This window comes from Bos grunniens, chromosome 7, assembly GCF_055505025.1.
Source record: "Bos grunniens cultivar Pamir isolate PY7600 chromosome 7, Bosgru_T2T1.0, whole genome shotgun sequence".
Taxonomy (NCBI): domain Eukaryota; kingdom Metazoa; phylum Chordata; class Mammalia; order Artiodactyla; family Bovidae; genus Bos; species Bos grunniens.
The window spans coordinates 7,702,810-7,727,866 of NC_141171.1; the positions used below are offsets into that span (position 1 = coordinate 7,702,810).

The 25,057-nt window shown below is 41.2% G+C and overlaps 1 protein-coding gene and 1 non-coding gene across 12 annotated transcripts in view; one reads left to right on the forward strand and one right to left on the reverse strand.

Moving 5' to 3' along the window:
• The window catches only part of LOC147368219 (cytochrome P450 4F2-like), a 31,484-nt gene extending 13,688 nt beyond the window's left edge, over positions 1-17,796 (forward strand). For 5 of the 11 annotated variants that reach the window (XM_086408706.1, XM_086408707.1, XM_086408709.1 and 2 more), the window contains 6 exons: positions 12,563-12,629; positions 12,813-12,942; positions 15,566-15,699; positions 15,794-15,858; positions 16,046-16,128; positions 16,509-17,796. In XM_086408706.1, the coding sequence (XP_086264832.1) occupies positions 12,563-12,629; positions 12,813-12,942; positions 15,566-15,699; positions 15,794-15,858; positions 16,046-16,128; positions 16,509-16,686 (657 nt within the window). In that variant the 3' untranslated portion in view covers positions 16,687-17,796. Of the gene's footprint in view, positions 1-12,562; positions 12,630-12,812; positions 12,943-15,541; positions 15,700-15,793; positions 15,859-16,045; positions 16,129-16,508 lie in introns of those variants that run through there. The other 6 variants (XR_015166544.1, XR_015166543.1, XR_015166545.1 and 3 more) reach the window with 6 other exon arrangements.
• A 657-nt stretch (positions 17,797-18,453) lies between these two features.
• Positions 18,454-18,525, reverse strand: TRNAM-CAU (transfer RNA methionine (anticodon CAU)). The gene has a single exon. It is a non-coding gene; the product is annotated as a tRNA-Met (tRNA).
• Between the last annotated feature and the right edge of the window lie 6,532 nt (positions 18,526-25,057).

Sequence of the window (25,057 nt, forward strand, 5' to 3'; positions counted from 1 at the left end):
CTGGAGAAGGTTCTGTGTGCACTTGAGAAAAAGGTGAAATTCATTCTTTGGGGGTGAAATCTCTTATAGATATCAATTAGGTCTAACTGGTCTATTGTATCTTTTAAAGTTTGTGTTTCCTTGTTAATTTTCTGTTTAGTTGATCTATCCTTAGATGTGCATGGGGTATTAAAGTCTCCCACTACTATTGTGTTACTATTAATTTCCCCTTTCATACTTGTTAGCATTTGTCTTATATATTGCAGTGCTTCTATGTTGGGTGCGTCAGTCAGTTCAGTTCAGTCACTCAGTCGTGTCCGACTCTTTGCGACCCCATGAATCGCAGCACGCCAGGCTTCCCTGTCCATCACCAACTCCCAGAGTTCACTCAAACTCACGCCCATCAACTTGGTGATGCCATCCAGCCATCTCATCCTCTGTTGTCCCCTTTTCCTTCTGCCCTAAATCCCTCCCAGCATCAGAGTCTTTTCCAATGAGTCAACTCTTCGCATGAGGTGGCCAAAGTACTGGAGTTTCAGCTTTAGCATCATTCCTTCCAAAGAAATCCCAGGGCTGATCTCCTTTAGCATGGACTGTTTGGATCTCCTTGCAGTCCAAGGGACTCTCAAGAGTCTTCTCCAACACCACAGTTCAAAAGCATCAATTCTTCAGCACTCAGCTTTCTTCACAGTCCAACTCTCACATCCATACATGACCACTGGAAAAACCATAGCCTTGACTAGACGGACCTTTGTTGACAAAATAATGTCTCTGCTTTTCAATATGCTATCTAGGTTGGTCATAACTCTTCTTCCAAGGAGTAAGCGTCTTTTAATTTCATGGCTGCAGTCACCATCTGCAGTGATTTTGGAGCTCCCCAAAATAAAGTCTGACACCGTTTCCACTGTTTCCCCATCTGTTTCCCATGAAGTGATGGGACCAGATGTCATGATCTTCGTTTTCTGAATGTTGAGCTTTAAGCCAACTTTTTCACTCTCCTCTTTCACTTTCATCAAGAGGCTTTTTAGTTCCTCTTCACTTTCTGCCATAAGTGTGGTGTCATCTGCATATCTGAGGTTATTGGTATTTCTCCCAGCAGGAGTAGCAATACTCATATCTTATAAAACAGACTTTAAAATAAAGGCTGTGACAAGAGCCAAAGAAGGACACTACATAATGATCAAAGGATCAATCCAAGAAGAAGATGTAACAATTATAAATAGATATATATGTTGGGTGCATATATATTTATAATTGTTATATCTTCTTCTTAGATTAATCCTTTGATCATTATGTAGTGTCCTTTTTTGGCTCTTGTCACAGCCTTTGTTTTAAAATCTATTTTATCTGATATGAGTATTACTACTCCTGCTTTCTTTTGGTCTCTATTTGCATGGAATATCTTTTTCCAGCCCTTCACTTTCAGTCTGTATGTGTCCCTTGTTTCAAGGTGGGTCTCTTGTAGACAACATATAGGGGTCTTGTTTTTGTATCCATTCAGCCAGTCTTTGTCTTTTGGTTGGGGTATTCAACCCATGTACATTTAAGGTAATTATTGATAAGTATGATCCTGTTACCATTTACTTTATTGTTTTGGGTTCTAGTATACATACCCTTTCTGTGTTTCCTGTCTAGAGAAGATCCTTTAGCATTTGTTGGAGAGCTGGTTTGGTGGTGCTGAATTCTCTCAGCTTTTGCATGTCTGTAAAGCTTTTGGTTTCTCCTTCATACTTGAATGAGATCCTTTCTGGGTACAGTAGTCCAGGCTGTAGGTTATTTTCTTTCATCACTTTAAGTATTTCCTACCATTCACTCCTGGCCTTGAAGAGTTTCTATTGAAAGATCAGCTGTTATCCTTATGGGAATCTCCTTTTGTGTTATTTGTTGCTTTTCCCTTGCTGCTTTTAATATTTGTTCTTTGTGTTTGATCTTTGGTAATTTGATTAATATGTGGCCTGGGGTGTTTCGCCTTGGGTTTATCCTGTTTGGGACTCTCTGGGTTTCTTGGACTTGGGTGACTATTTCCTTCCCCATTTTAGGGAAATTTTCAACTATTATCTCAAGTGTTTCGTGGTCTTTCTTTTTGTCTTCTTCTTCTGGGACTCCTATGATTTGAATGTTGGGGCATTTAACATTGTCCCAGAGGTCTCTGAGATTGTCCTCATTTCTTTCAATTCGTTTTTCTTTTTTCCTCTCTGTTTCATTTATTTCCACCATTCTGTCTTCTATCTCACTTATCCTATCTTCTGCCTCTGTTATTCTACTGTTGGTTCCCTCCAAAGTGTTTTTGATCTCATTTACTGCATTATTCATTATATATTGACTCTTTTTTATTTCTTCTAGGTCTTTGTTAAACCTTTCTTGCATCTTCTCAATTCTTGTCTCCAGGCTATTTATCTGTAATTCCATTTTGTTTTCAGGATACTGGATCATTTTCACTATCATTATTTGGAATTCTTTATCAGGTAGATTCCCTATCTCTTCCTCTTTTGTTTGGTTTTGTGGGCATTTATCATGTTCCTTTACCTGCTGTGTATTTCTCTGCCTCTGCATCTTGTTCATATTGCTGTGTTTGGCATGGCCTTTCTGTGTTCTGGCAGTTGTTGGTTCCTCTTTATTGTGGAGTTTCCTTGCTGTGGGTGGGGTTGGACGAGTGGCTTGTCATGGTTTTCTGGTTAAGGAATCTTGTGTTTTGGTGGGTGAAACTGGATTTCTTCTCTCTGGAGTGCAATGAAGTGTCCAGGAATGAGTTACAAGATGTCAATGGGTTTGGTGTGACTTTGGGCAGCCTGTATATTGAAGCTCAGGGCTATGTTTCTGTGTCGCTGGAGAATTTGCATGGTATGTCTTGCTCTGGAACTTGTTGGACCTTGGGTGGTGCTTGGTTTCAGTGTAGGTATGGAGGCCTTTGATGAGCTTCTATCGATTAATGTGCCCTGGAGTCAGGAGTTCTCTGGTATTCTCACGATTTGGACTTAAGCCTTCTGCCTCTGGTTTTCAGTCTTATTCTTACAGTAGCCTCAAGATTTCTCCATCTATATAGCGCCAATGATAAAACATCTAAGTTGAAGATAAAAAGTTTCTCCACAGTGAGGGACACCCAGAGAAGTTCACAAAGTTACATGGAGAAGAGTAGAGGGAGGAGGGAGATAGAGGTGACCAGGAGAAGAAGAGGGGGAGTGAAAAGGGGCGAGAGCAAGCTAGTCATTAATCACTTCCCTACGTACTCTCCACAGTCTGGACCACTCAGAGATGTTCACAGAGGTACACAGAGAAGAGAAGAGGGAGGAAGGAGACAGAGGTGGCCAGCAGGATAAAGGGGGGAATAAAAGGAGAGAGACAGGGGAGGGAGGAGGGAGGAGGGTTCAGGATGGGGAACACGTGTATACCTGTGGTGGATTCATTTTGATATTTGGCAAAACTAATACAATTATGTAAAGTTTAAACATAAAATAAAATTTAAAAAAAATGAAATAAAATAAAAACAAAAAAAGGAGAGAGACAGATCCAGCCAGTAATCAGTTCCCTAAGTGTTTTCCACAGTCCAGAACACAGAGATTCACAGAGTTGGGTAGAGAAGAGAAGGGGGAGGGAGGAGATAGAGGAGACCTGGTGGAGAAAAGGAGAGTCCAAAGCTGGAGAGAACAATCAAACCAGTAATCCCACACCCAAGTAAAAATGGCTACTGAAGATTGGGTTCTTAAAGGTACACAATTGATAACAAATACCAATAAGCAAAGATTAAAAATCTAGAGTAGAGGTTAGATTATCATAAATACAATATTAAAGGAAAAAAAACAAAGTTACAAAAATTATAATATATATATATGAAGTTTGCTTTAAAAGATAGGGTCTTTTTTTTAAAGTAGTAGTAGGTTATAAAAATGAAAATTAAAGGAGTAATAGAGGACTTAAAATTTTTTTAAAAAAATTTAAATTTAAAGAATGATAATAGTAAAGATATATCTAGGACTTTCTCTGGTGTTGTGGAGAGTGTGGGGTCAGTTCATTTTCAGATAGTTCCTTGATCCGGCTTATACTTCTCAAGATCTATAGGCCCCTTCCTATGTAGCTGGTGCTAACTACAGGGTTTTAATCTATTGCACCTGTCACTTCCAAGGCGGTTCCCTCTGTTTGGTTTAGCTTCTTCTGTTTGCTTGTCTCTTCAGTGTTTAATTTCCACCCTGACACAAGGGGGCGGTGGTGGACACTTTTTTAGGCTCACTTGTTCAGTCTTGCTGTGGGGAGGGAGGAACACTGCAAACAACACTGTCATGTGCTTGCAGTGTCTTGGCCACAGTGGGTTTGCCCTCGCTCACGGCATGTGTGCTTTCCCTGTCTACACTGCTTAGGCTCTGGGTTGCTCTGCCGGGAAGTGTCTGAGGCTGGTTCTGGGTTGTATGCACTTCCCAGGTCTAAGCCACTCAGGTTCAGGTACTCAGGTGCTCCACAAAGGTGCAGACTTGGTTGGACCTGCGTTTTGTGCCCTTCCCAGGTCTGAGCAGCTCAGGTGACCAGGTGCTTGGCAAGCACAGTCGTTGCAACTTATCACCTCCCCCATCCCTGCCACTCGGTTTTCTGGGTGTACAACTAGGGCACCTTTTCCGGTGTGCCGTGTGTCTCTTCTGGGAAGCTGATCTCTGGCTGTGGCCCTCCCGGTGGATGTCGACCATCCAGAATATCAAGAAGTCTTGGTTAGCAATGAAGCCTGCTTGCAGTTTGGTAGGTGATGCCTCTCTGGGGCCATGAGTGCCCCCTTCTGGCTCTGGCTGCCCTCACCTGCCTGTCTCCAGTGGGGGATGGGCCAGTCTGCAGCCAGCTAGCTCTGCTCAGTCCTTTGTTCTGTGAGAGGGCCTGGCAGTGTCTTGCTGCTGCTGCTGCTAAGTCTCGTCAGTTGTGCCCGACTCTGTGCGACCCCATAGACTGCAGCCCACTAGGTTTCCCCATCCCTGGGATTCTCCAGGCAAGAACACTGGAGTGGGTTGCCATTTCCTTCTCCAATGCATGAAAGTGAAAAGTGAAAGTGAAGTCTCTCTGTCGTGCCCTTAGGTTAGGGCTTTTCACGTGATAGCTATCCCACAGTCTGATTTGCTATCTCAAGTTAGTTCCCTCAGATTGCCCTCGGGGCATTCAGGCCCGTCCTTACTCTAAGCAATGCAGCCCATGCCTCCCTGCCCAGCCCCCACTTGCTAGTGGTGGATGCAGGTGTCTGTGCTGCTTCTCCTCTGGGAGTTACCATTGGGCACATAATTTCCTTTCAAAGACAATGAGCTGCTTTTCTGGGTGCCTGATGTCCTCTGCCAGCCCTCAGAAGTTGTTTTGTGGAATCTACTCAGCTTTCAAATGTTCGTTTAATGAATTTGTGGGGAAGAAAGTGGGCTCCCTGTCCTATTCCTCCACCTTCTTAGGACCCAAGTGTATGATCTTTTTAATGTGTTGTTGGATTCTGTTTGCTAGGATTTTGTTGAGGATTTTTGCATCTATGTTTATCAGTGATATTGGCCTGTTGTTTTCTCTTTTTGTGCCATCTTTGTCTGAGTTTGGTATTAGGGTGATGGTGGCCTCATAGAATGAGTTTGGCAGCTTACCTTCCTCTGCAGTTTTCTGGAAGAGTTTGAGTAGGATAGGTGTTAGCTCTTCTCTAAATTTTTGGTAGAATTCACCCATGAAGCCATCTGGTCCTGGGCTTTTGTTTGTTGGAAGGTTTCTGATTACAGTTTCGATTTCTGTGCTTGTGATAGGTCTGTTTCTTCTGTTGCTGCTAAGTCACTTCAGTTGTGTCCAACTCTGTGTGACCCCATAGGCGACAGCCCACCAGGCTCCTCTATCCCTGGGATTCTCCAGGCAAGAATACTGGAGTGGGTTGCCATTTCCTTCTCCAATGCATGCATGCATGCTACGTCGCTTCAGTCATGTCTGACTCTATGCGACCGTATGGACAGCAGACCACCAGGCTCCTCTGTCCATAGGATTCTATAGGCAAGAATACTGAAGTGGGTTGCCATTTCCTTCCCCAGATAGGTCTGTTAAGATTTTCTATTTCTTCCTGGTTCAGTTTTGGAAAGTTATACTTTACTAAGAATTTGTCCATTTCTTCCAAGTTGTCCATATTACTGGCATGTAGTTGCTGATAGTAGTCTCTTATGATCCTTTGTATTTCTGTGTCATCTGTTGTGATTTCTCCATTTTCATTTCTAATTTTTTTTTATTTGATTCTTCTCACTTTTTACTTGATGAGTCTGGCTAATGGTTTGTTTATTTTATCTTCTCAAAGAACCAGCTTTTTGTTTTGTTGATTTTTGTCATAGTCTCCCTTGTTTCTTTTTCATTTATTTCTTCCCTAATTTTTATGATTTCTTTCCTTCTACTAACTTTGGGGTTCTTCATTTCTTCTTTTTCTATTTGCATTAGGTGTAGTTATTTATTTGATTTTTCTGTTGTTTCTTGAGGTAAGCTTGTATTGCTATGAACTTTCCCCTTAGCACTGCTTTTACTGAATCCCATAGGTTTGGGGTTGTTGTGTTTTCATTTGCATTCGTTTCTATGCATATTTTGATTTCTTCTGTGATTTATTGGTTATTCAGAAGTGTGTTGTTTAGCCTCCATATGTTTGTGTATTAATACTTTTTTTTTCCTGTAGTAGACATCTTAATCTTACCACATTGTGAACAGAAAAGATGCTTGAAATGATTTCAATTTTTTTGAATTTACCAAAGCTACATTTATGGCCCAGGATGTGATCTATCCTGGAGAAGGTTCCGTGGGAACTTGAGAAAAAGGTGAAACTCATTGTTTGGGAGTAAAATGTCCTGTAGATATCATTTAGGTCTAACTGGTCCATTGTATCATTAAAGTTTTGTGTTTCCTTGCTAATTTTCTGTTTAGTTGATCTCTCCATAGGTGTGAGTGGGGTATTAAAGTCTCCCACTATTATTGTGTTACTGTTAATTTCCCCTTTCATACTTGTTAGCATTTGCCTTACATATTGTGGTGCTCCTATGTTGGGTGCATATATATTTATAATTGTTATATCTTCTTGGATTGATCCTTTGATCATTATGGAGTGCCTTCTTTGTCTCTTTTCACAGCCTTGATTTCAAAGTATATTTTATTTGATATGTGTATTGCTACTCCTGCTTTCTTTTGGTCTCCATTTGCATGAAATACCTTTTTCCAGCCCTTCACTTTCAGTCTGTATGTGTCCCTTGTTTTGGGGTGGGTCTCTTGTAGACAGCATATATAGGGGTCTTGTTTTTGTATCCATTCAGCCAGTCTTTGTCTTTTGGTTGGGGCATTCAACCCATTTACATTTAAGGTAATTATTGATAAGTATGATCCTGTTGCTATTTACTTTATTGTTTTGGGTTCAAGTTTGTAAACCTTTTCTGTGTTTCCTGTCTAAAGAAGATCCTTAGCATTTGTTGAAGAGCTGGTTTGGTGGTGCTGAATTCTCTCAGCTTTTGCTTGTCTGTAAAACTTTTGATTTCTCCTTCATATTTGAATGAGATCCTTGCTGGGTACAGTAATCTGGGCTGTGGGTTTTTCTCTTTCATCACTTTAAGTATGTCCTGCCATTCCCTTCTGGCCTGAAGAGTTTCTATAGAAAGATCAGCTGTTATCCTTATGGGAACACCCTTGTGTGTTATTTGTTGCTTTTCCCTTGCTGCTTTTAATATTTGTTCTTTGTGTTTGATCTTTGGTAATTTGATTAATATGTGCTTTGGGGTGTTTCACCTTGGGTTTATCCTGTTTGGGACCCTCTGGTTTTCTTGGATTTAGGTGGCTATTTCCTTCCCCATTTTAGGGAAGTTTTCAACTATTATCTCCTCAGGTATTTTCTCATGGCCTTCTTTTTGTCTTCTTCTTCTTCTGGGACTCCTATGATTTGAATGTTGGGGCATTTAACATTGTCCCAGAAGTCTCTGAGATTGTCCTCATTTCTTTAAATTCTTTTTTTTTTTTTCCTCTCTGCTTCATTTATTTCCACCATTCTATCTTCCACCTCACTTATCCTATCTTCTGCCTCAGTTATTCTACTGTTGATTCCATCCAGAGTGCTTTTGATCTCACTTATTGCATTATTCATTATTGATTAACTCTTTTTTGTTTCTTCTAGGTCCTTGTTAAACCTTTCTTGCATCTTCTCAATCCTTGTCTCTAGTCTATTTATCTGTAACTCCATTTTGTTTTCAAGATTTTGGATCATTTTCACTATCATTATTTGGAATTCTTTTTAAGGTAGACTCCCTATCTCCTCCTCTTTTGTTTGCTTTGGTGGGCTTTTATCCTGTTCCTTAACCTCTTGGGTATTTCTATGCCTTTTCATCTTGTTTAGATTGCTGTGTTTGGGGTGGCCTTTCTGTATGCTGGAAGTTTGTGGTTCCTCTTTATTGTGGAGGTTCCTCCCTGTGCGTGGGGTTGAACAATTGGTCTGTCAAGGTTTCCTGGTTAGGGGAGCTTGCATCGGGTTCTGTTAGATGGAGCTAGATCTCTTCTCTCTGAAGTGCAATGAAGTGTCCACTAGTGAGTTTTGAGATGTATATAGGTTTGGTGTGACTTTTGGCCACCTGTATTTTAATGCTCAGGGTTATGTTCCCACATTGTTGGAGAATTAGCTTGGTATGTCTTGCTCTGAAACTTGTTGGCTCTTGGGTGGAGCTTGGTTTCAGTGTAGGTATGGAGAAATATCAATAACCTCAGGTATGCAGATGACACCACACTTATGGCAGAAAGTGAAGAGGAACTAAAAAGCCTCTTGATGAAGGTGAAAGAGGAGAGTGGAAAAGTTGTCTTAAAGCTCAACATTCAGAAAACGAAGATCATGGCATCTGGTCCCATCACTTCATGGGAAATAGATGGGGAAACAGTGGAAATGGTGTCAGACTTTATTTTGGGGGGCTCCAAAATCACTGCAGATGGTGACTGCAGCCATGAAATTAAAAGACGCTTACTCCTCAGAAGAAAAGTTATGGCCAACCTAGATAGCATATTGAAAAGCAGAGACATTACTTTGCCAACAAAGGTCTATCTAGTCAAGGCTATGGTTTTTCCAGTGGTCATGTATGGATGTGAGAGTTGGACTGTGAAGAAAGCTGAGCGCCGAAGAATTGATGCTTTTGAACTGTGGTATTGGAGAAGACTCTTGAGAGTCCCTTGGACTGCAAGGAGATCCAACCAGCCCATTCTGAAGGAGATCAGCCCTGGGTGTTCCTTGGGAGGAATGATGCTAAAGCTGAAACTCCAGTACTTTGGCCACCTCATGCGAAGAGTTGATTCATTGGAAAAGACTCTGATGCTGGGAGGGATTGGGGGCAGGAGGAAAAGGGGATGACAGAGGATGAGATGGCTGGATGGCATCACTGACTCGATGGATGTGAGTCTGAGTGAACTCCGGGAGTTGGTGATGGACAGGGAGGCCTGGCGTGCTGCGATTCATGGGGTCGCAAAGAGTCGGACACAACTGAGCGACTGAACTGAACTAATGGAGGCTTTGGGATGAGCTCTTGTCGGTTAATGTTTCCTGGAATCAGGAGTTTTCTCGTGTTCTCAAGTTTTGGACTTAAGCCTCCTGCCTCTGGCTTTAAGTCTTATTCTTACAGTAGCCTCAAGACTTCTCCATCCATACAGCACTGATGATAAAACATCTAGGTTAATGGTAAAAGAATATCCACAGTGAGGGACACCCAGAGAGGCTCACAGAGCTATATGGAGAATAGAAGGGGGGTAGGGAGATAGAGGTGACCTGGAGGAGAAGAGGGGGAATCAAAAGGGGAGAGTGCAGTCTAGCCAGTAATCAATTCCCTATGTGTTCTCCACAGTCTGGAACACTCAGAGAGGTTCACAATTACATAGAGAAGAGAAGAGGGAAGAAGGAGATGGAGGTGACCAGGAGGAGAAGAGGGGGAGTCAAAAGGAGAGAGACAAATATAGCCAGTAATTGTTCCCTAAGTCTTTTCCACATCCCAGAACACCCAAAGAGATTCACAGATTCAGGTAGAGAAGAGAAGGGGGAGGGATTAGATAGAGGTGACATGGGGGAGAGAAAAGAGAGTCAAAAGGGGAGAGAGCAATCAAGCCAGTAATCACACTTCTAAGTAAAAATGGTTACTGAAGATGAGATTCTTAAAGATACAAAATTGATAACAAATACCAAAAAGCAAAGATTAAAAATCTAGAGTAGAATTTAGACTCTCAAAAATATAATATTAAAAAAATCACAAAAATTATATATATATATATATATATATATACACGAAATTTGCTTTAAAAATAGGGTCTTTTTTTTCCTCAAAGTAATAGTAGGTTATAAAAATAAAAATTAAAGGAGTAATAAATAACTTAAAAATAAAATTTAAAAATGATAATAGTAAAAAATATCTAGGAATTTCTCTGGAGTTGTTGAGAACAGTGTGGGGTCAGTTCAGTTTCAGATAGTTCCTTGTTCCAGCTTATACTTCTTCTCAAGATCCATAGGCCCCTTCCAATGTAGTCAATGCTAAATACAGGGTTTTAATCTGTTTCACCTGTCACTTCCAAGGCAGTTCCCTCTTCTTTGTTTCTTTTGGCTTCCTCTGTTTGCAAGTCTCTTCAGTATCTAATTTCTGCCCTAATACAAGGGGGCTAAGATGTTCACTTATGTAGGCTCACTTGTTCAGTTGTGCTGTGGGAAGAGAGGAACACTGCAAACAAATATCACTGGTGTATGTGGGGAGTGCTCGCAGTGTCTGAGCCACACTGGTTTTGCCCCCACTCACGGCACATGTGCTTTCCTGGTCTACACTGCTCAGGCTCCAGGTTGTTCTACAGCAGAACTGTCCAAAGAAGGCCCTGGGTTGCGTGCACTTCCCAGGTCTAAGCTGCTCATGTTCAGGTTCTCAGGTACTCCACCAAGGCACAGACTTGGTTGGGCCTGTGTTTTGTGCGCTTCCAGGGTCCGAGCAGCTCAGGCGACCAGGTGCTTGGTGAGTGCACTGTCTCAGGTGTGTGGTGCGTCTTATCACCTCCCCAGTCTTAGCCACTCAGTTTCCTGGGTGCACAGCGAGAGCGCCATCTCAGGTGTGCCATGTGTCTCCTCTGCAGAGCCGATCTCAGGCTGTGACTCCCCTGGCGGGTGTCAACTGTCCAGGATCCCAGGAAGACTTTGTTAGCAACTGGGAGCCTGCCCACAATTTGGTGGAGGATGCATCTCTGGAGCCGAGATTGCCCCTTGCCCTCTGGCTGTGGCTGTCACCCGCCTGCCTCTCTGCCTCTGGTGGGGGGAGGGGCCAGTTTGCAACCAGCTAGCTCTCCTCTGACATTCGCTCAATCCTTTGCTCTGTGAGTGGACCAGGCTGTGCCTTAGGTTAGAGCTTTTCGCAGGAAATTTCTCTCTCTCTCTCTCTCTCTCTCTCTGGTTAACCCACAGTTTGGTTTGCTTTCTCACATTAGCTCCCTCAGAATGTCCTCAGGGCATTCAGGCCCAGTCCGTACCCTAAGCATGCAACCCGTGCCTCCCTGTTCAGCCCCCCTCGCTGCTAGCAGGCACAAGCGTCTGGGCTACTTCTCCACAGGGAGTTGCGGTTAGGCGCATATTCTGTGGGTTGTTTTTTTTTTTTTTTTTTTCCTTCTGGTTATGTTGCCCTCTGAGATTCCAAAACTCCCCACAAACCTGCCAGTGAGAGTGTTTCCTGGTGTTTGGAAACTTTTCCTCCCTCATGACTCCTACCCCGGGATGGATCTCCATCCCTAACTCTTTTGTCTCTCTTTTTGTCTTTTTTTTTTTTTTTTTTTTGGTCCTATCTCCTTTCAAAGAGAATGGGCTGCCTTTCTGGGTGCCTGGTGTCCTCCACCAGCACTCAGAAGTTGTTTTGTAGAATTTTCTCAGCATTCAAATGATCTTTTGATGAGTTTGTGGAGGAGAAAGTGGTCTCCCTGTCCTATTCATCCACCATCTTAGGACCATCCCCCCTAATTTATTTATTTTAATTGGAGGCTAATTACTTTACAATATTGTAGTGGTTTTACCTCCAGTTTTTAAACTTTGGAATATACACAGGACTTCTCCTTCTTCCCTGTGTTCGAGGAGGGAAGGGAGATGGGAAAAGAAAGAGGAGGGAAGGGAAGGGAGGGGAGTGGAAGGGAAGGGAAAATAGTGGAGAGGAGAGAAGAATAGACAAGAGCAGAGCAGAGATGAGAAGAGGTTGTTTGGGAGCTTAATCAGAACCTCTTCACTGAGAAGGCAAAGTCTGCATGTTCTACAGGTGTACAACCCATTCCTATCTCCAGGAGGCATTAGGAATGGGTTTTAATCTCTACTTCTAAGGTAAACTTGTCATCAGTCATCCTGTAACCAAGGTTACATCATGTAGAAACATGAAAATACTTATGAATCATTGATTCCCTTTACCATGGATGCCACAGGAGGCAAAGAGTTCAAGGAGGAGGTCTGTGGGTGGGGCATCTGGTGGTACTGAGCAAAGGAGGTCTAGGACTTCAGATTGAGCTTGGGTTTCTATATGGATAATGGAGCTTCAGAGATTGTCTCAGTTTAGGCTTGGGGGCCCTCAGAACTTGTGTGAATCTGGGAATCTTGCTTTCTCTCCAGGATGAAGATGGGAAGGGATTATCAGATGAAGACATCCGAGCTGAAGCTGACACCTTCATGTTTGAAGGTGAGGGTCCCAGTGTGGAACTACACAGAGAGATGGGTCTCTCCCCCAACCCAGGAACTTGGCAAGTGGGCACTGGGTCATGCCATCCCTCCCCATCCCCCCATGGGCCTTAAGGTGAGGGTGCTGTCCACACTCTAATTCTGAAATGGACCAGAGATCCAAGCCTCTCTGGATGCTCCTTAGGCCATGACACCACAGCCAGTGGCCTCTCCTGGGTCCTGTACAACCTTGCAAAACACCCAGAATACCAGGAGCGCTGCCGGCAGGAGGTGCAAGAGCTCCTGAAGGACCGTGAGTCTAAAGAGATTGAATGGTGAGTGCAAGTCTTCATGGCCTTTTTCTGATCCCCTGCTTCCTGGCTTTGGAAGAGTGAAAATATTCTTGTGAATTCTGTCCTTATTTCTTAGTGGGAATGTGAGAAGATCCCAGAAACAGGGTCTGGGAAAAGTCTGCAGGTTTGGGGGACAGAAAGTCCTGCACTAACTAGCAACAATGTGTGAGGGCAGATGATACCAGTGAGCACCTATTCAGTAAATGAACTTTCCCTCCACTTCTTTACTTTTCTCTCTGAAGTCACATGTTTTCAAAAATCTTCATTCTATTTCCTCATATACTAATTCCTCATATTATTTAGTCCAGGATTTAAAAGGAACACCTGAGGACTAAAGTCATTCAACTCCTTTCCAGGAATATCTGCATCTTCTTCCATCCATTCCCCATTTAGGAAACACTGCAAAACTGCCTCCCTCTCCCCAGTTCTATGCCATCTCCAATTCTCCTCACCTCATTGTGTGTCCTGGAGACTCAGGAAGGACCAGTCCCAGTATTTGCCTTCCAGGATCTCCCAGCCTGGTGGGAGATAGTCCCAGGTCAGGACACTCCCAGTGTGCATGGACCAGGCTGGGATTTGATATGATAGGCTTGTGGAAAACAAATTACTTAATAATATTAACATGCTATTCCAGAGTGTGGAATGGATATCCATTTTTAGATATTCACATAATCTTTAGGCTTTTAATAGAGTCTAAAATTTTAGCATAGAGATCTTAGGCAGCTTTTGCTAAACAAACCCTTAGGTACCTCTTGTTCCTATGGTGAAACATATAGTCTATCTGGATTGAGAAACATTTATAAGTTCATTTGGAATATAGACATTCACATGTCTTCCAGATATTTTATATCATCACCATCTTTTCTTTCATCTATTATATTATTTCTAAAGAAAAACTAATAATTTATGGGTATAAATTTCTTGCCCAGTGAATATTGTAAGTGCTAGATATGGTCTTATACCAACAGGACAAAGAAAGATCATTTATAATAAAAACTCTTGTAACAACTGGAGAGCTACATGGAAAAAGGTTAATTCAACATGGTCTTATGTCTTATAAGAAAATAACATATACACTAATCAAAGATTTAAAATAAAAATAAAAGAGCCTTGGGACATCTCTAGTGGTCCAGTGGTTAAGAATTCACCTTGCAATGCAGGAGACTTAGGTTTGATCCCTGGCTGGGGAACTAAGATCCCATGTGCACAGTAGCAACTAAACCCACACGTGGCTAAACAGAGTCCATGGACCCAGTGAAAGATCCCGCCTGACACAACAAAGATCTGATGCAACTAAGACCTGCTGAAACCAACCAAATAAATATTTTTTTCAGAAAATAATAAAATAAAGGAACCTTAAAGGCTCTAGAGGAAACCAGGGGAAATTATTTTATAGCTCCAGAGTAGGAAAGGCCTTATTTTGGACACAAGTCCCAAGAGATGTACAAGAAAACCTTGACACACTGTTACACGAAAAAGATACAGAGCAATGTGTATGGTATATAGCATGATACTGCATAAGTATTAATGCAAAAAAGTACTCCTGGAAGGATACATAAAAAATAACCACTAGTCAAACTGTGAGGAATGGAAATGAGTGATACTGAGACATGGGGTGGTGTTTTGTGGTTTTCCAATTTGGAACTAGCTAACTATATTAGCTATTAAGAATTTAAATCACTACACAAAATTAAGGGGATAAAGAAAAAGAATTCAGTCCCCTTACTGGGTCTTATCTTCAATATTTGTACAAGTTTTCCAGTGAGTTGCTTCCCTGATAGCTCAGTTGGTTAAGAATCTGCCTGCAATGCAGGTGACCCCAGTTTGATTCCTGGGTTGGGAAGATTTGCTGGAGAAGGGGAAGTCTACCCACTCCAGTATTCTTGGGCTTCCCTTGTGGCTCAGCTGGTAAAGAATCCCCCTACAATGCGGGAGACCTGGGTTCAATCCCTGGGTTGGGAAGATTCACTGGAGAAGGGAAAGGCTACCCACTCCAGTATTCTGGCCTGGAGAATTCCATGGACTGTATAGTCAATGGGGTCACAAAGAGTCGGATGCGACTCTCACTTTCACTTTTTCCAGTGAATTCTCTTGTTTTCTAAGTATAAAACCACTCTCTGCCAAAAATGATACATTTACCCCCATGTTTCAAATGGCATTTCTCTTTTTCCCTCTTCTAAGTTCATTAGCTAGTATCCCTAGTGCTGTTATAAATAAGAGTAAACACTGAATTTGACTTTTTATTTCTTTCTCATTTTTTGGTTTTTCTCTTACCGTAAAGAATATTTCATTTTTAAACAAATTAGTAAACTTTCTTTTTGGTTGGTTCTTTGATGTTTTGCTTAGAAAAGCTTCTAAAAATACGTGGCTAAATTCTGTCTGGTACTTCTGTGATTTTTCTTTCTTTTTAGGAACCATCTTATTGAGCTGTGATGGACAAAGAAAAAGTTGTACATATTTAATGTATACAACATAATGGGTTTGGCACTATTTGATCCATCTGTGATTATGTTATAGACAGAAGGGATTCTATAGGGCAGTAGGAGTGCTGGAGGGTGGCATGTCTATTTTTGCTCCCCAGATAATTGGCATGGGGTTTCCTTAGGGACGACCTGGCTCAGTTGCCCTTCCTGACCATGTGCATCAAGGAGAGTCTGCGGTTGCACCCCCCAGTCACGGTCATCTCCCGCAGTTGTACCCAGGACATCACGCTTCCAGATGGCCGGGTCATCCCCAAAGGTGCTCACAATGACTATAGGATGAGGCTCCTGGTCAGAAAGGGGGCCCATCAGGCAGGTTGAACCTAATTCTGACTGGTCCTCCTCTCCCACAGGTGTTATCTGCCTCATCAGCATTTTCGGGACCCACCACAACCCATATGTGTGGCCAGACCCTGAGGTGATGCCTCCACCACGCCATACCTCCATCATCCCTGTCCATTCCCTTTGGGGGACCCAAAGGCAACTACAGAATTCTGATTGGCCAATCAGACATCACTTCCCTCCCATTATACACACATCTGCCTCTCTAAAGATGGACGTTCTGGGAGATACCACCCAGTAACCCTGTCTTGTCTTGCCCCCAGGTCTATGACCCCTTGCGCTTCAAGCCAGAAAACATCAAGGGGAGGTCACCGCTGGCTTTTATCCCCTTCTCAGCAGGTCCCAGGTGAGGGCATTGGGCATTTGAGGTGAGGATGGAGTAGTGGGAGGCAGGAGTCTGGGACTAAGATTCCAGGCTTAACTGTAGGGGCCAGGAAGGGGGAAAATTTAAGACTCCCCTCCCCCAGACAAAATGGCAAGGGCCTAGGGAATGGTAGGGGGCACAAGGAGGGGTCCACAGTGTGCTCAGGGGTCGGTTCCCCTGTGTTCTGGTCTGAGTTCAGGACTGGAGTGTGGGCAAGGGTCTGGGAACATGCAAGCCCACACGGGGGTTCCTGGCATGGTTAGCTTCCTTCTCTACCACTGTATGTGTAAGTTGTGGGCCGGGTGCTATGGGGCCCAGGTGAGGGTTCCGGGTGCAGTCAGAACCCCCGCTCCTGCCCACAGGAACTGCATCGGGCAGACATTCGCCATGACCGAGATGAAGGTGGTCCTGGCACTCACACTACTGCGGTTCCGCATCCTGCCAGATGAGGAGGAGCCTTGCCGGAAGCCAGAGCTGATCCTGCGGGCGGAGGGCGGACTTTGGCTGCGGATGGAGCTGCTGAGCACAGGGCAGCAATGACGCACCCACCTTCTGGCCTGAGATCCACCATGACCATAGACACCTCACTGCAGATCCCAAGGAATAAATCTGGGACTTCGCTGGTGATACAGTGGTTAAGACTTTGTGCTTCCACTGCAAGGGTCACAGGATCCTGATCCGGGAGCTCAGGTCTGTCCCAAGCCTCATTGAGACCCAACAGGGGGCCCTTGGGGCCTGGACGGATCCAGGCAGATGGGTGTGGCTGTGAACCTGCGGGTGGGGAGGGGGGAAGGGGGAGGGAGAGGATGGGGGAATAGGGGCAAATTTTGTTATGATAGCTGGAGCTCCATCCTGGATCATTAGGACAAGATGACTTTTTAAGGAAGGTGAAGCAGAGAACGAGATGCAGTCAGGGTCAGATGACCCTGTATCCACCACTCCCTCCTTACAAACGTTTGCCATTTTTAGCTATTTGGCTGGGTTGGGGAAAATCTCTCTCTAAGCTTCAGTGCCTTTATTACATAATAGTAGCCACCTTATTGCAATGTTGTGGAGGTTTATAAAAAGCTTGTGCAAAATGACTGACTCAGTATCTGGTAAGCAGCCCTACTGAATGTGCATTCATTTCCACACTTGTTTTTGCATCACTTTCTCACATTTAAAATGCTTTAAAGTCATAAAAGTTATACTGAAGTTTGGGGACATGCGGAAACCTGCTGTTGAAGAAAATTGCCATTAGAAGATTCAGCAAATTCAAAATCTCCATAGTTAGATCTGTTACACAGTTACAAGCTGCTCTGCTGTGAAACAGACCTGAAGCTAAGGACCAAAAAGAAAATTTTTCCCTCAGAGAAGCATGACCCAGGACTTCATTTTCATCAGGACGTTCTAGGAAGTGGAGGTGAAGAGAGTCCTCAACAGTGAGAGAAGGTGGAGGGGGCAGGAATGGGGGCCACTTCCTTCAGCACCTGGGACAGTGGCTGCTCCAGGACTAGCCCCACTGAGGTGGCAGGGAGTCCTGGGATAGTCTTAGTATCAGACCCTTTGGGGGTTCTACAAGCTGGGGTCAGAAGACTTACTGGTTGAATAATAAGAAATAAATCCTATAACATGAAATTCGTAAATATTTCATGTATTCTAAGCTGAAAATTGCATATGTTTTTCTTTGCCTTCAGAGTTCTTATTAAAATGTTTTTCTTTAAAAACAAAACAGAAAAGTGGGAGGAACTGCCCTGGTGGTCCAGTAGCTTAGACTCAGAGCTCGAAATGCAGGTAGCCCAGGTTCAATATCTGGTCCACCAACGATATTCCACATGCCGCCAACTAAGAGTTTGCATTCTGTAAATAAAGATTCTGCATACTGCGACCAAGACCCAGAACAGGCAGATAAATAAGTAAATATTTATTAATGTTTTTCTTTTCCCACAAATTATACCTTGTCATAGAAAAACCCACAGTGAAGAAAAAGTAAGAAATAAAAATCATATCTATAATCCAAACATGCCAAAGTAATCACTTCATATTCTCTCACATATACTGCCAAATTTTAAAGTGAAAGTATCAGTCACACCCAGCTCTTTGCGACTCCATGAACTGCAGCCTGCCAGGCTTCTCTGCCCATGAAATTCTCCTAGCAAGACTACTGGAGTGGGTAGCTATTCCCTTCTCCAGGGGATCTTACTGACCCAGGGATCGAACCTGACTCTCACACATTGCAGGCAGATTCTTTACCGACTGAGCCACCAGAGAAGCCTATGAAATACACATTCTCAGAGGCCACGTGTGCTCAAGAGTCTACAAAATCTTTAGCAGAGGATGGTTTCGATCCATCGACCTCTGGGTTATGGGCCCAGCACGCTTCCGCTGCGCCACTCTGCTCTGACTTTTTAACTTTAAATTTCTATATAGTCTTTAACAGTAAAAATTTGACTTTACTTCTGAATGTATTACATTTACATATAATCTCCCTTTAAAATTTTTATTTTACTGGCTAAAAGCAGTAAGATACTGAAAGATACCGAGCATCATGAGTCATTAGGGAAATGCAAGTCAATGCCACAAGGTACTATCCGTTAACACCCACTAGGATAACAAAATCATAAAAATGGAAGGTCACAAGTGTAGGTGAGGATGCAGGGGTAATTGGAACCCTAGTACATTGCTATTGTGATTGTAAGAGTGCAGCCACTATGGAAACAGCTTGGTATTTTCTCAACAAATTGAGCTTAAAATTGCTCTGTGACCATACCATCCTATGCCCGGGCACGTATCCGAAAGAATTGAAAACAGAAGTTTGAACAAAAAGTTGTATACAACCCTTCAGTAGTGGCACATCCACAGTTGCCTAAAGTTGAATATTTGGGAACCAATTCAATACCCATTAACAGATGAGCGAATAAATAAAATAAGTTATATCCATAACAAGAAATGTTGTTGTTGAATTACTAAGTCATATCCGACTCTTTGCAACCACATGGACTGCAGCACCCCAGACTCCTCTGTCCTCCACTGTCTCCTGGAGTTAGCTCAAATTCACGTCCATTGCATCAGTGATGCCATCCAAACATCTCATCCTCTGCCGCCCCCTTCTCCTCCTGCCCTCAGTCTTTCCCAGCATTAGGGTCTTTTTCAGTGAGTCAGCTCTTCTCATCCGATGGCCAGAGTATTTGAAATTCAGTTTCAGCATCAGTCCTTTCAATGAATGTTAAGGGTTGATTTCCTTTAGGATTGACTGGTTTGATCTCCTTGCTGTCCAAGAGATTCTCAAGGGTCTTCTCCAGCACCACAATTCAAAAGCATCAATTCTTCAGCACTCAGCCTTCTTTATGGTCCAACTCTCACAGCCATACATGACTACTGAATAAAGCATAGCTTTGACAGTACAGACCCTTGTCAGCAAAGCAATGTCCCTGCTTTTTAATGTGCTGTCTAGGTTTGTCATAGCTTTTCTTCCCAAGGAGCAAGTGTCTTTTATTTATTTATTTATTTTTTACAACATAGGGAATATAGGCAATATTTTATAATAACTACACATGGAATACAATCTTTAAAAGTTGTGGATAACTCTATGCTTATAACATATAATATGAAATATCAAATATACTTCAATTTTTAAAAAAAGAGAAAAAGGATAACCCCAATGGATAATTTCCATTTGACATTTTTTTAAAATCATCCGAATTGTCCAGGAAGCTAAGATCATCAACAGAAAATTGATGTCACATGTTGTCATTGTCAAACTACTAGTAAAATAATCAAGTAAAGCAGTCTGTAAGGAATTGGAAGAAAGGGAAAAAAATATATCCATTTGCCTCAGGATATGTCTGTCCACGAATGACTGCAAGTTTATTTTATGCTAATTTATTAGATGGTGAGGAGGTTGAGGAGAAAGGAAAGTACAAGGCTTTGTTGCTATGTTCCTTTTTCAGGAATAGTTTCAGTTGACTCATCTCAAAAATGAACAAATAAATCACAGAAAGTTGTTTGGTTCTTTTAAGATCCACAGCCACACAGCAAGTAACAGACATACTTAATCCAGTCTACTGGGACAGGTTCCATCCCCTTTTTAGGTGAAAAATTGTGCTTTGGTTTCTGATGATCTAGAGAGCTATCTCATTTTCAGGTGACTAGCGTTTTGTACACAATTACTGAACACATTTGATCTATATTCATTTTTCTATAAATTATGAGCCAGTAAAATCATTCTTCCCCTAATAATTCTCCTTTGCCTATTTTAAAGAGAAGCAAAAATATAAGGCCCTTGATAACTCATTGCCAATGTCATGGTTAATTATTTTTCATAGTCAAAAATATTTAGGTATATGAATATTTGTAACCCTTCCATGCTTTAATCACAATATTAGAGAGTTCAGTCAATCTTTTAATCATGATTTAATATCTTTGTGTATGGTTTTTCTTCAAAATTTCAGTAGTATCACATATTTTGTATAAGAAATGCAAAAATAAAAAAGATGAAAATATATTAAACAGTTGCAAATCATTAGGAGATTCAAAACTAGAGAGAATAAGTGGTATTTCAGAAAAAATGGAAGAGAATTATAAGTGGCTTACAATATTCTCCAGTTCGATTGAAAATGGCTTTGTTTTTAATCATTTCCTTCCCCCCACTATTGTACAGATGGGATATTGAGTTTCATTTTTCATTGTTAGTCTCAGTCTCAAAGTAAATATTAAAGTTGTTCTTATAATTATGATTATAAGTTCCCACGGGGAAGGGAAAACAAATATTCACTCTTTCCTTGGCATTGCACTAGGTGTTGTACATGCATTACTGAAAATTTTACAATGAAGAAATGTAAAGGACAGGATGCACTTGAAAGCAAACTCAGGTGCATCTAAATTTTCTATAATATCTCAAGACGGCTAGTTTCATCTAGGAACAGGGCATTGTCTACTGATTTCCTTGACTTGTCGAACTCATTTTTTTTTCTTTTTAAAAAATTTTTATTTTTAATTGGAGCCTAATTGCTTTACAATGTTGTGTTGGTTTCTGCTGTACGCAAGTGTCTTTTAATTTCATGGCTGTAGTTAAACATCCACAGTGATTTTTAAGCCCAAGAAAATAAAATTTGTCACTGCTTCCACTTTTCCCCCTTCTATTTGCCATGAAGTGATGGAACCAGATGTCATGATCTTAATTTTTCTAATGTTGAGTTTTAAGCCAGCTTTTTCACTCTACTTTTTCACTCTACTCTTTCACTCTCATCAAGAAGGGTTTTGCTTTCTGCTATATGAGTGATATCATCTACATATCTCAGGTTGTTGACATTTCTCCTGACAATCTTGATTCCAGCTTGTGATTCATCCAGCCTAGCATTTCACATGATGTATTTTGCATATGAGTTAAATAAGCAGGGTGACAATATACAACCTTACCATATTCCTTTCCCAATTTTGAACCAGTCCGTTATTCCATGTCCGGTTCTAATTGCTGCTTCTTAGCCCACATACAGAATTCTCAGTAGTCAGGTGAGGTGACCTGATACTCCCACCTCTTTAAGAATTTTCCACAGTTTGTTGTGATCCACACAGTCAAAGGTTTTAGCATAGTCGATGAAGCAGAACAAAGCATTTTATTGGGTCATAAAAAGAAATGAAATAGGGAGTTCCCTGCAGGCCAGGGGTTAAGACTCTGCACTTCCAATACAAGAGGTGTAGGTTCAATCTCTGATTAGGGAACTAAGATTGCACATACCATGTTGCATGGCCAAAAAAAATTTTTTTAAAGGAGTGAAGCACTGACACATGCTTCAATATGAACGAACTTTGAAAACATTATGATGAAAGAAAGGAACTGGACACAAAAGGTCACATATTGTATGATTCTATTGATATGAAATGTGCAGAATAAGCAAATTCATATAGATAGATCTAGGAGCTGGGGGACAAAACAGATGGTGACTGCTAATGGGTACAGGTGATGGAAATATCTTGGAGCTGGATAGAGGAGAGGCGGTGGTTCACAACACTGTGAATGTACTAGATGCATGAAATTGAACACTTTTTAATGTTATGAATTCTATAATTGAATAAATTTTATTTTATGTGACTTTTACCTCAATAAAAAAAATGCTATTTTATCTTACATTTTTCTTGTTAATCTGGATTTTTCATTAAACAATATATCATGAACATCCCTCCACAATGGACTCCACATGGACTGTACAGTCCATGGAATTCTCAGATGGTAAAGGCAGATTCTTTACCAACTGCATTATCAAAAGGAAGTCCAAGAATACTGGAGTGGGTAGCCTATCGCTTCTCCAGTGGATCTTCCCAACCCAGGAATTGAACCAGGGTCTCCTGCATTGCAGGCAGATTCTTTACCAACTGAGCTATCAGGGAAGCCCTATAATTGAATAAATTTTGTTTTATGGGAGTTTTACCTCAAGAAAAAATGCTATTTTATCTTATATTTTTCTTGTTAATCTGGATTTTTCATTAAATAATAAATATATCATTAATCTAGATTTTTGCATTAAATGAAAAATCAGGAACATCCCTCCACAATGTGCAATCATCATCTTGAAGATCTTTAAAATCTTTAAGTGTTAAGTCTTCAATGCACTCTTTATTTTCATAAATGATATTATGATAGAAAACAATTTAGTTTGTCTTCACCTTACAAAAAATAATCTCTTTATGTACCTTGACAATTGGAGATATCATTATCAATTACTTATTGAGTTACTCTTAATCACATAACCTTTGGTGCAGAAATTTTATTTCTATAGCAGTAGCATCTTACATGCATCCATGTAAGATGTGGGTGTATAAGGCTTGATGACTCCACAGACGTTGGTGCTTTTGGTCCTATTAACGGAAGTAGATCACTGGAAGGGAGAAGGTGAGAACACTTCAGATTCCCCAGATAAATCCTGATCTCATCCTCACCTCAGTCTTTAAGATTGGAGTGATTAACTCACTTGCTCAAGGTCAATTAGTTGATGAGTGGTAGAGTGGAGGTAAGTTTGGTTAGCTTGGCTTCAAAGGTCATGCCTCATCTCCCAAGGAAATAATTTTCAAGATGTAGCTCAGTCCCAAGTGCATTAGATTAGTGGAGACCCCCTCAAGGTTTAGTAGATGAGACTCTTTGAAGAGAGATGCTTAACTTTTTAAACGTAATATTTTTGACAGAGAATACATTCACTCATGTAGAAAATAAGATATTCAGTGAAAAGCATTGCTTCTCCATATGTACTTCACTCTCCCTTTATTTTCATCTTTAGATAAATGCTTTACTTTTTGTATAGGGCTTCCCTTGTGGCTCAGCTGGTAAAGAATCTGCCTGCAATGTAGGAGACCTGAGTTCAATCCCTGGGTTGGGAAGATCCAATGGAGAAAGGAAAGGCTACCCACTCCAGTATTCTGGCCTGGAGAATTTCATGGATTGCATAGTCCATGGGTCACAAATAGTTGGACACATTAGAGCCACTTGCACGCTCTTACTTTTTGTATGTCATTTCATAGTATATTTATGCCCATAATATATGTGCTTAATACCTTCAGCCTCATCTTAAACAAGTATGTAAGTTTATCAAATTTATAAAAAGTAAAGAGTGCTCTATTTGGTGTACAGTACTAAGTTTTGAAGTGTCTAGAGTGGTGTAACCACCACTACCAGAGTCACCCTTGATAATCAAAACATTTTCATCCCAACTCCTGCCAAACAGTGACCTATTCTTCATCCTTATCATCTGGCATCTTTCACCTAACAATGCATTTATGATTCATTCATGTTACATTATTCAGTACTTTGGTATTTTATTGCTAAGTAATATTGCATGGTATGATGAGCCACATTTTCTTCCACAGTTGGAAAACATGTGGGTTGTTTTCAATTTTGTCCTATTATAAATAAAGCTACTGTGGATATTTGTGTGTAAGTGTTCATTGGTCTTGGAGTGGGATGGCTGGGTCATATTATATGTGTACGTTTAACATTAGATGAAACAGCCAAACTATATTTCAAAGTGCACCATTTAAAATAATTTTCCAAAATTGAACCAGGAAGAAATAGAAAATCTTAACAGACCCATCACAAGCACAGAAATCGAAACTGTAATCAGAAATCTTCCAGCAAACAAAAGCCCAGGGCCAGACAGCTTCACAGCTGAATTCTACCAAAAATTTAGAGAAGAGCTAACATCTATCCTACTCAAACTCTTCCAGAAAATTGCAGAGGAAGGTAAACTTCCAAACTCATTCTATGAGGCCACCATCACCCTAATATCAAAATCAGACAAAGATGCCACAAAAAAAGGAAACTACAGGCCAATATCACTGATGAACATAGATGCAAAAATCCTTAACCAAATCCTAGCAAACAGAATCCAACAACACATTAAAAAGGTCATACATCATGACCAAGTGGGCTTTATCCCAGGGATGCAAGGATTCTTCAATATCCACAAATCAATCAATGTAATACACCACATTAACAAATTGAAAGATAAAAACCATATAATTATCTCAATAGATACAGAGAAAGCCTTTGACAAAATTCAATATCCATTTATGATAAAAAAAAAACCCCTCCAGAAAGCAGGAGTAGAAGGAACATACCTCAACATAATAAAAGCTATATATGACAAACCCTCAGCAAACATTATCCTCAATGGTGAAAAATTGAAAGCATTTCCCTTAAAGTCAGAAACAAGACAAGGGTGCCCACTCTCACCACTACTACTCAACATAGTTTTGGAAGTTTTGGCCACAGCAATCAGAGCAGAAAAGGAAATAAAAGGAATCCAAATAGGAAAAGAAGAAGCAAAACTCTCACTGTTTGCAGATGACATGATCCTCTTCATAGAAAACCCTAAAGACTCCACCAGAAAATTACTAGAGCTAACCAATGAATATAGTAAAGTTGCAGATATAAAATTAACAT